General features: G+C 40.6%; 2 protein-coding genes across 2 annotated transcripts in view; one reads left to right on the forward strand and one right to left on the reverse strand.

Moving 5' to 3' along the window:
- dhx29 (DEAH (Asp-Glu-Ala-His) box polypeptide 29) overlaps positions 1-1,885 on the reverse strand; it is a 12,974-nt gene extending 11,089 nt beyond the window's left edge. The window contains exon 1 of the mRNA XM_005720309.2: positions 1,754-1,885. Within this exon, the coding sequence (XP_005720366.1) occupies positions 1,754-1,880 (127 nt within the window). The 5' untranslated portion in view covers positions 1,881-1,885. The remainder of the gene's footprint in view (positions 1-1,753) is intronic.
- A 186-nt stretch (positions 1,886-2,071) lies between these two features.
- Positions 2,072-11,142, forward strand: part of mtrex (Mtr4 exosome RNA helicase) — a 16,421-nt gene continuing 7,350 nt past the window's right edge. The window contains exons 1-14 of the mRNA XM_005720308.2: positions 2,072-2,193; positions 2,484-2,624; positions 3,312-3,378; positions 3,496-3,558; positions 3,649-3,761; positions 4,166-4,340; positions 4,468-4,558; positions 5,258-5,382; positions 6,851-6,949; positions 7,171-7,291; positions 7,375-7,506; positions 9,230-9,309; positions 9,640-9,750; positions 10,549-10,650. Coding sequence (XP_005720365.1) covers positions 2,093-2,193; positions 2,484-2,624; positions 3,312-3,378; positions 3,496-3,558; positions 3,649-3,761; positions 4,166-4,340; positions 4,468-4,558; positions 5,258-5,382; positions 6,851-6,949; positions 7,171-7,291; positions 7,375-7,506; positions 9,230-9,309; positions 9,640-9,750; positions 10,549-10,650 — 1,521 coding nt within the window. The 5' untranslated portion in view covers positions 2,072-2,092. The remainder of the gene's footprint in view (positions 2,194-2,483; positions 2,625-3,311; positions 3,379-3,495; positions 3,559-3,648; positions 3,762-4,165; positions 4,341-4,467; positions 4,559-5,257; positions 5,383-6,850; positions 6,950-7,170; positions 7,292-7,374; positions 7,507-9,229; positions 9,310-9,639; positions 9,751-10,548; positions 10,651-11,142) is intronic.

The following is an 11,142-nucleotide window of genomic DNA, read 5'->3' on the forward strand; positions in this document are numbered from 1 at the left end:
CCCCAAAAACAAAAACGGTAACTTGAACCTCAAGAGAATTTAAAAAAACTATATTTTTATATTATTAATTACAGTAAAACTTGTGGTCTTACAGGTCAAGTTTTTTATTTTTATTTATTTATTTATTTATTTAACATATTTACCTCAAGAAAAGGGAAAAAGAAAAAACCTTTTTTCAAAAGTTTTTTTCTTTCTTTTTTGGACAATTTGGAGCAGCTGCAGGAGTGTCTGTAAAAGCATATTTTGAAGAAAGTGGAGCTCGGCCCTTTACCTGCGAAGCTGATGGGGCAGGTCAGGTTTCTTTTGTTTTGTTAAGTTTTGTTTTATTGTGCCCACCATGGTACATTTCATCCTGAGAAGTTCTTGTTCAAGATCAGAGATGGTAAAGAAACTGTCATGGGTGATACTGTGTCCCCGCAGTTCAGTAGTCAAATCAAGGACTAGATGTTTTCCTTTGTTTTTTTAACCACTCGCCGGTTTGCCTTTCGAAATCCTCCAGTCATCTTTGATTCCATGCACAGCTGGTTTTTTGCATCCCTCACATTAAGTCGTATTTACCTGACTTGCTGGATGTATTGCCAGAAGGAGTATAAGTTGGAAAACGTTCATCTTACGTCACCTCTGGCCCTGGTCTGAGCATCAGACAAAGGAGCTGCACCCATCTCACCCAGACATCCCTGATGGGAGCAAGCTTGTCAGCATCCTAAAGACTATCAGCAGTCTCATTGCAGGATCTCAACACTTCAACAAGAACACCAGTGCAGGCATCCAGTTATTCCTCATCACTGCCATTCTAAATGTCACCATGGACTTCTTTTTCATTCAAGATCAGATGCATCTTTGTCCTCCTGTTGATAATCTATACTGTCCTCCTTCTATGAGGGTCATCCATATTGCTGTGCTGCAAACCGGAGATGTGTATTCTGCCAGGAACCAACTAAACTGAGTTGTTCTGTACACATCTGTCCATTTCCATCCGGATGACTGTGTCAGGGAAGCAGTGGGGATAAAGGGGGCCGTTTGTTCAGGGAAGGAGACAAACAGTTAAAGAGAGAAGCCCCTAACTTCTCTCTGACTGTGTTAGTGAGCTCACAGTGTGTTTATGATTTCCGTTTTGGCACTAATTATTGTTTTATTGTCTTATACTATAACTGGGTTGAAACTGACCCCAACAACACAAAGGTCATAATTTTCGCCAGAGCTTTTTGTAATTTAGTGAAATTAAATTTTGTTTTGTTTTGTTTAAACAGAGATTCCGACAAAGTCAAAAAGGCTTCATGTAATACGCCAATTTAAAAGGCACTTTTATGCTTTTAAAATCTAAAAATGGATCAGTGTCGATCCCAACCCAAGAGGAAGGTAAAGTGCTTGATGATTTAGTGGACCGCCTCTATGTGATTAAGAGACTGAAATAATGCGGTGCATGATTCTCATCTTATGTGTTTTGCCACAAATGGTTCTTTAACTTCATTTGGAAACAGCATATTCCATGAATATTAATTACAAGGCACTACATGCATGACATTATGATTGGGAGCTGAGCCCCCCTAAAAGTTTGAACCTAGAATCGCCCCTGTTGATGTTAAAAAAAGTAAATCCAGTAATAGTACAGGAAAATATGTGTGATTAACCCATGTCATGCTCCATATTTCTGCCTGCTAAATTCATACTAAAATCTTATTAATTGGAGTGAAAATACAGTGCAAACGCCTTAACCGTGGAGTGAAATGTTCACGCTGTGAGTGATTTTCACCTTTAGATTTGCTGTCTTTAGCCGGCTTGCTGGTGGCTGCCTGTTTCCTCGGCTCCTCGACCACTCCATTCCCCGGTGCGGCTGGAGCACTTGCTTGCGGTGGCGATTTCTTCTTCTTCCCCCCCATTAGGTCATCCAAACGCTGCCCGCTTTTGAGTCCTTTATGTGCCTGAGTGATGGGAAGACATCGGCGAATTGCCGGACAGATGTAAAGACATCAAATCAAGAGCGAACCTGAGAAAACGTTTTCTCCCCTTTTGCCCCGCACAGTTGCCGTAGCGGAAGTATTACCCGAAAACAACCTCGTGCTGTATTGTGGGAAGTGTGCCCCTAACAAACATGGCTGACACCTTTGGAGACGGTTTGTTCAGCGTGTTTGACGATGAACAACAAAATACCACAAATAAAAAAGTACCGTCGAGTGTGGCGGCAGAACCGGGGTAAATATGTATTTTCTGGAGAAAATTTTTGTGTTTGTTTTGGAAAGTTTTTTTCTCCGCGAGGACGGTAGTGCCATGGGTGCTCGTGCCAGTCATAGTAACAGCCATTGGTTCGTTAAAGAAACACCGGACAAAAAAAGGCTTATTGGGCTTAAAGTTAACAATATTATGGCATATATAACTCTGAGCCCATTTCTCTTGAACACGAGTTTGTAGCTAAGTGTTTGTGTGCCCTTCATTGGTGAATCGTGCATGTTGGCTAACAGCTCTTGTGTTTCTGCTCTCTATAGGAAAGCTGCAGCCAAAAATGAAACAGACAGAGATGTCGGTCCGTCTGCCCGAGTCAAGAGAGAGGCAGACAGTGATGGTGGAGAGGAAGTGGTGTTTGTGAAGAAACCTCGACATGAGGCAGTTTCGGCGAATGAACTGAAGTAAGAAGGGAAGCTTTGTTGTGTTCATGCAGGGTGTTAGTGGACAGTTATTAAAATGCTCAGCAGCATAAAAAAAGTGATGTAAAACCAGCTTCATATTATTAGAAATATTTAAATTATCCCTGCTTGTGAATGTTTATCCACGCATTTATCATCGAGCAGCTTATCCCAGGTCTCATAGCATGAGATGTGGGTTACCCCTTGCACATATCACCAGTCTATCACAGGGCTTACATATGATTGTCATATTCTAATTAGAAATATAGGAGGTGTCATCATCAAAATGTTATTTCAGATGTTCTCCGAGAAGGGCTCCTCCACACCAATGAAGTGAAAATGTGAAGGAAAGAGAATGCAACCTGCAACTGGATAAAATGTCATCCTCTTCCTCCTCACCTGTGCTCCGAAGAGCGCGCTCTAACACATGAAAATGTGCATAATTATGCTTATTATTCCTGATATCATCACAGTTATTGTCAGCATATTAGACATACAACCTTCCTGTCTCCGGACAGCTGACAAGACCCGGCTAAACAACAAGAGCTGGTTATAAGCTCACATTATGCCAGTTAATGTCAGGCTGGAGTGTCGTTTTCCACACGAATCACACTTTCCCTCTGATAAACATTTTGATTATGTGAGTTCATTCACATCAGAGTTTGTTCTATTTCTTCTTTCTTTTTTCAGTCTTGCAGAATTTATGCCTCAGGTGAAGGTGGAGCAAGTGGAAACAGTGGAAGGATGTTCACATGAGGTAAAGAAAATCTGTTGTTTTTTGTTTGGTTTTTTTTAAGAATTTTATTCATTTTTAAATAAACAAGCAGAAAAAATAGTGATGATAACTGTTGCCATTTCTGTACTTCCCTGACAGGTTGCTCTTCCTGCCAGTGAGGAATATAAACCTCTGAAACCACGAGTGGGAAAAGCAGCCAAGGTATAAGGGGCCTTAGTCTGAGTTTTCACGAACTGACATTACCGTGGGATTGCTTTCCTTTTGTTCTGATACATCTTACTCGTCTTGCAGGAGTACCCTTTCGTTCTCGATCCCTTCCAGCGGGAGGCCATATTATGTATTGACAACAACCAGTCTGTGCTTGTGTCTGCACACACCTCTGCAGGGAAGACTGTTTGTGCTGAGTAAGTGTCATCAGTAAACAATTTATACTGAGCGATCACATTTTTCCTCATTCCAGTTGATTATATTTGGCTAAAATACAGCTTAGAATTTAAACTCAAACTACAGAAAATGTGATGCTGACCATTAACAGTTTATAGAGACTAGAGATGATACTCACTGTTGTGCTGTATCAGTGCCTTCTTGGTAAATGTACTGACACGCTGGAAAGCAGCACTGAGAGATATTATGAACCTTTATAGCCCACTGATTGGTCATAACACTGAACCAAAACAAAACAGGTATTCTAAACATTTTTCATTTAATATGAACTAAAACATGAAGACTGGTCAGCAATTGTGCTCAGTAGGTGTTCATAGTTCTTTAGAAACATTTTTTAATAGCTTTCTCTGATATCTTTCTGCAGATATGCCATTGCGCTGGCTCTCAGGGAGAAGCAGAGAGTGATCTTCACCAGCCCCATCAAGGCTCTCTCCAATCAGAAGTACAGAGAGATGTACGAAGAGTTTCAAGATGTAGGACTGATGACAGGTGACGTCACCATCAACCCCACTGCCTCTTGCCTCGTCATGACAACAGAGGTAAAAAAAAACAATTTTGTGTGGAGTTGAGACATTATTACATTTGCTAGTTATATCCTTATTGAAGAGTGTTTTTTGATGCTGCTCAATCCAGAGGTCGGTCAATGATAAACTTCTTCTCTCCCAGATTCTGAGGAGCATGCTGTACCGAGGCTCTGAGATCATGAGGGAAGTAGCGTGGGTCATCTTCGATGAGATCCATTACATGAGAGACACGGGTGGGTGTAAAATAGAAAAGTGATGCAGACGATGTGTAAAATTACAGATCAGTGTGTTTTGAACATCCAAGAATCAAATAGATTTTCTCCTGGGTACAAACAGTTATGGATGGATACTTGACTTGGATCCCTCACACAGTGACTCGCTGCAACAATTGCATCCTATTACAGCATCACATTCAAATTCAGTGAGCCCTTTAGAACAACCCTTTCATTTTATTTTTACAAAGGCAGACTGCATGGCTTTAGGAATGATTTTGCACACCTGCAGTAACACCAGAAATGTCTGAATTCAAAGATTAGGAGGTGTGGACCTGCAGCTTTCAATTGTCCATACAATATATGTTCTAAGATTACTAATACGCTGTTGAAAAAAATTGCACATGGCATGTTGTCAAATTAAATATATATATTTGAAATAGAGAAAACACAGGAAAGTAAACGCGTTAACATGTTTTCTAGCGATTTATTTCCTGCAGTCTGGTGCAGTTGAGGCCGTGAATGAAAATGGAAGCAAAGTAAAACAATTGCATGAAAAATTAGTGTTTATACCTTCTTTGTCGACTTTTCATTTACTGATTTCTCAACAGCGGCACTTAAGGCTCAGTTGAATTAAAGTTTATTTTAACCCTGTGGTTAAAAAAATGTCACATGACGGCTTTTGGTTGGTAACACGTCTCACTGGTCTGTGTATTTCAGAGCGTGGCGTGGTGTGGGAGGAGACCATCATTCTTCTTCCCGATAATGTGCATTATGTTTTCCTGTCAGCCACCATCCCCAATGCCAAACAGTTTGCTGAGTGGATTTGTCACTTACACAAGCAGGTGGGATGTTGTACTGCCTCATAGTATAATTAAAGTTCTTTAATGATCTCCTCGTAACTGTTGATACAGGGCGCCCTGTGGTTTTAGTTCTTTTAGATTTGTCCTCTGCTTTTGATACGGTCGACCATGATATTCTCCTTTCAAGGCTCGAACATGTAGTTGGTCTTAAAGGCAAAGTACTCTCCTGGTTTAAATCATACCTAACTGAGAGGTCTTTCTCTGTCTCTATGGGAAATCACTCTTCCTCCTCCGCACCCCTCCGCTGTGGTGTGCCCCAGGGGTCTGTGTTAAGTCCCACGCTGTTCTCTCTCTATCTGCTACCCCTGGGAAAAATTTTCAGAAATCACAATATCTCTTTCCACTGCTATGCGGATGATATCCAAGTCTATTTCCCTCTGGATTTGGATCTCCAATCCCCGCTATCGCCGTTGCTTAACTGCCTGTGTGATGTCAGAGACTGGCTATTGCATAACTCGCTTACCCTCAATGAAAACAAAACAGAAATTATCGTCTTTGGTAGCCATATGCCGTTGAAACAGCTATCGGGGACCTTAGGTTCTTATGCCAGTCATCTATCGTCTACTGTCAGAAATCTGGGAGTAGTGCTGGACAGTTCCCTCAAATTAGATAAGCAAGTGGCTGCAGTGGTAAAAACCAGCTTCTACCAACTACGCCAAATTTCGAAGGCAATGCCTTACCTACGACACAAGGACCTTGAAAGGCTCATTCATGCTTTCATAACCTCTAGACTGGACTATTGTAATTCTCTTTACTTAGGCCTCCAACTCTCCCTCATCCAACGCCTACAATTAGTCCAGAATGCCGCAGCACGCCTTTTAAGCGGCACTAGAAGACAGGATCATATCACTCCTATTCTAGCTAACCTCCATTGGCTTCCTGTCAAGTACCGTATTGTTTTTAAAATTCTTCTATACACTTTTAAAATCTTAAATAACTTGGCACCCAGTTATTTGATTGACCTTCTTAATTTATATATCCCTACAAGGGCACTCAGATCCTCTAATCAGGGGCTCCTAATGCAACCAATGTCTCGACTAAAGACGAAGGGGGATCGTGCCTTTGCTTTTGCTGCACCAAAACTGTGGAACAGCCTGCCGGTTGATGTCCGTGCATCGGAAACTATTCAATCTTTCAAATCACGGTTAAAAACCCATTTGTTTAAGCTTGCCTTTCAAACTACTTAGCTTAATTTCTTCCCGGTTCATGCTTGTTGCAATAGTACCATCCTATAACTGTATTTTTTGTTGTTGATTGTTTTCTTTTGCTGTAAACCTGCAAGTATGGCTCCCCTGTGAAGCACTTTGTTGTACCTGTGACTTTTAAATGTGCTATAGAAATAAAATTGAAATTGAATAATGTTCCTAAGTGAGAAGGTGACAGTTTAAATGAGTGACTTAGGGTAGTTTTTCTTGCTTATTGATTTATCCTTTTCTAATGTCTCCTGTAGCCATGCCATGTGGTCTACACAGACTACCGCCCCACTCCACTGCAACACTATATCTTTCCAGCAGGGGGTGATGGACTCCACCTGGTTGTTGATGAAAATGTAAGGACACGTGGAAACAACACTCATTAGGGCTTTTCAGAAGAAATGAATGAATAACTCTTTGGACTCGGCTTCATCTCCTTCACTGATAATTCTGCTTTACACAAGTGGGGCTAAAATAACAATTTGTGTATTCTAAATTTGGATGCACCAATTAGAAACAGCTGCTATAAGGTAATGTATAATTCAGGACGTTTTTTTGTGTTTGTATTTTTCTCCAGGGAGAATTCAGAGAGGACAATTTCAACACAGCTATGCAGGTGCTGAGAGATGCTGGGGATTCTGGGGGCAGCAGCGGAGGTGCCAAGTGGGATCCAAAAGGAAGGAAAGGAGGCACTAAAGGTGTGTGGGTTTGCTGGATTTTAATGTAAAAATCTTTGATTCAGTAATTCATATAAGATTGCATGTCTTTGTACTTTAATCAGGCCCATCAAGCGTGTTCAAGATAGTGAAGATGATCATGGAGAGGAACTTCCAGCCAGTGATTATTTTCAGCTTCAGTAAGAAAGAGTGTGAGGCCTACGCTCTGCAGGTGGCTAAACTGGACTTTAACAGAGGTATGTGCATTCCTGGAAACTCTAATCTGTGTGTGTGTGTGTCAGTATTTTCCCCACGAAAGCGTGCGGCCATGTCTCTGGTGAGAGTAGCAGTATAGTCAAGTCAAGTTAAGTTGTTTGCAGTCATGAAAGCACCGATAGACTTTGAGAAGGTCTTTGCAAACGTGCTGTTTGATAAGTGCAATGTGTGAATAATTGAAAGTTTACTGCTGACACCTAAGCTGATAGATTAATATCAAAGGATGTGTTTCTGGCATTTGGCTTGTAGCTCTGTGTGCTGAATGAGGTGAGGTCAGACTCTTTGTCAGTCAAGTTCTGAATATTACAGATTAAAAGCTTATTTTTTCCTCTAATAAGATTAGAAATGATTGACTTTTTATAATTTGATCATGAGAATACTATTATACAGTGATGATGCTTCTTTTGACCAATAGCTTCACTGCATTTGTCACTTATGAGGTGTCAGGTCACAAGACCAGTCAGTGAGCAGATTTTTGAGATGGCAAATGGATTTTCTTTGCCAACTGAAACATCAACACCACCTGTTTTTGTGACAAACTGTTCAGAGAGCGGGGGAAGAAGATGAGATTTGGCAAATAAATCAACATTGCTAAATTGTTGGCAGGGAATGTAATTTTATCCTCACCCAGTGAGTGCCATCAGTGTAGCTTATTGTGCCTTCACCGTTGGTGCTGCTGTTTGGTCCAGTGGATAAGTGGAGGAGTTGCTTCATAAGAATAAATCTCCGCATGATTGGAGACAGTCCAGCAGCAGACTGAGCTTGGCTCACATCCACCTGCTCCAAGTCAAACATGCTCATCAAATCTTAAGTGGGAGATCTTTTCCTTCCCCATTTCAGTTTGTTTTTTCTGCCCAGTGACATTATTGTAAATGAGAAGGTTTGTTTTCACACTGAGCTCTTCCAGCACTGAAATCCAGTGCAGATCGCCAAACATTTATCAGTATTGCACAAAACAAATGGAGACACTGTGCCAAAGACAGTTCCTCGTTTTCACAAGTTTCTTGTGTTCTTGTGGTTTCAGTAAAGCTTTTGTTTTTTGTTTTTCTTAAGAAAAATTGTAGATACTGAGATAATTTCAGTAGACTGGAGAAAAAGGGTATATCCACGTATATACAGGTCTTATTTAAAATGAGGTTTTTTTTCCATGTTTGTTTTGAAAAATATCTCTCCACATGAAAATGCAAAACATTTTTGGCATGCTGTTGATGCCGAAGCAACAGGTGGTGATATAACTCTGATCATCTAGAAATGCTGGCCAACCAGAGGCCTACAAACAGTAACACAGCACACAGTCTGACGTCAGAAAAAGGAGATAAAGTTGTCAACACCTTTGATGTTGCAAGACTTGCAAGAAAGAAGTTTTCAGTATTTTATTTGTTTATGCTTTTAGCTACAGCAAAATTCCCTTACATATCTAATTATTGGACTTGAAGTGGTTCCATGAATAAGGGCCAGTCCACATGGACTGAGATGGACAGAGACCGCCCACCAGCAACAGCAAATACTATAATGTGTTTGGCACAAAAACTCCAAAGTCAACAGAGACTTGCACAATTCCTGAGTGGTTGATGTTTCTCTGTAGGCAATTCCCCAAAACCCCCTATCTCCATTGGTCCACGTTAACCCCACATTTCCCAGGATTAATTATGTGTTGAATAATATTTTAAAATCACTCAAACTTGACTCCTTTCTTTGTTACAGATGATGAGAAACGTCTGGTGGAGGAGGTTTTCAACAATGCAGTGGACTGTCTATCAGATGAGGACAAGAAACTGCCTCAGGTAAGTGTTTCTACATGCTCTCACACTCAGCTTTCTCTGAGCTTGTCAAGGGTTTCTTTATTTATTTAAACATGGTTTTTGAACCTGATCTTAACACCTTAGCAAAAAGCTTCACTGTTTCCTGCTGTGATGAGTCCTGTTAAAATCAGTCCTGTACCCAGTAACAGCATTAGTAGCTGTTATTGGGTACAACACGAGCAACAGCAAAGCACAACCCTACCACACACTTTTCCATTACGAGGGTTACGTTGGCTTTGGTTTCGTCAGCTGTGATCAAAACGGTCACTGAGAGAGAAGTTCAACAGTAATGAGCTTGTTTGTGTTCTTCAGGTCGAGCATGTGCTGCCACTGTTAAAGAGGGGGATAGGGATCCATCATGGAGGCCTACTGCCCATCCTGAAAGAGACCATAGAGATCCTCTTTTCTGAAGGCCTCCTCAAGGTACTGGTGATTCTAACTTTAATGAGATTTGTCTGTCTCTGCAGAACTGAAAATTTCAAAAGTGTGTTTGTAACAGACGTTTAGGGGAAATACTTAATTTGCGCAAAAGTTTAGTACATAGTCATATTAATGGATTTGATGAATATGTTGACATGGAATCCTTGAGAGAGTCTGTTCAAGTGTAATTAAAACGAATCTTTAAAGTAACCAGTCATCCAGTTCATGATAATGTGTGCCTATCTTCAGTCTTGTCTTCAGTCTTTTTACTTTAACTACAGAGTTACACTTTAGCTGTTGGTCATTTCTGGTTGTTATGGCAGTAACACTGTGAAATGAAGAAAATGTGCTAAAATGGAGGCAAATAAAAGAACATAATTAGAAATACTCTTACATCTGGAGAAGCAGATGTTTCAGCGTGTTGTAATCCAGACTTAGACACAAGTCAGGTAATTATTAAAGGCTTTTTATCACAACTTTAAGATTTAGTCAATGCAGACTGGAAACTTGTCACAAACCAATAGAAATGGTTTGTGACAAGTTTCCAAACTTTACGGGAAATCCTGCTTTTGTGTTGGTTTTTCTTTTTGTTTGTTTGTTTTTTAAGATTTGTGCCTGATCGGCTGTTCATGGCGGCTCCAATCTTTTTGCACTTGAAAGAAAATGGCTTTCCAAATGTTTTATGAGGAACACTTTGAACATGTTTATTAGTCCTCGAGGATGCAGTTTCATCAGTGTCTATTTGTAAGTGATAAAATGTAAATATTGAGATGAGCTTAATGCTCCTTATTTCCATTGCAGGCCTTGTTTGCCACAGAGACATTCGCCATGGGCATCAACATGCCAGCTCGCACTGTGCTCTTCACCAGTGCACGCAAGTTTGATGGCAAGAATCACCGCTTTGTAAGTTCACGCAGTCAAACACAATGGTCTCCCCCTCTTTTATGTCTTTAATACAGAATTTTCTCAGCAGCAGTATTAGTATGGATGTTTGGAAAAGTTGCACTTCCAGAAAGATATCTGTCTGTCTATGGCTTCTGTTTGAGGCCAGTAAAATGCAGAGCTCACCATAAATTGTACTTTAAAGCTGCTCTGTCAAGTGTGCAGTTGTTATGTAGCATGTTGCTCTGAAGCCTTTATAAGGTCTTCAAGCATTGCAGCTTGTATTGGCACATAAACAGCCACATATTGTTTACAAGGGGGTGCTCTAGGGATTAAAGAGAATGAGCGAGAGAGAGTGAAACTGCCCTCCAAGAGGTTCATCAGAAACATCTGTTGCCTCTGATGGTGCCAAAACTCCACACAGGCACTCACACTTCACCTTCATTCTTCAAAAAACTCTCTTCCAACTCAAGAGCTGCTCTGAAGAATGTGTGAAATGAAGATCTGATCATT

The sequence above is a fragment of the Pundamilia nyererei genome, unplaced genomic scaffold, assembly GCF_000239375.1.
Source record: "Pundamilia nyererei isolate P.nyererei 1_Seehausen unplaced genomic scaffold, PunNye1.0 scaffold00002, whole genome shotgun sequence".
Classification (NCBI taxonomy): domain Eukaryota; kingdom Metazoa; phylum Chordata; class Actinopteri; order Cichliformes; family Cichlidae; genus Pundamilia; species Pundamilia nyererei.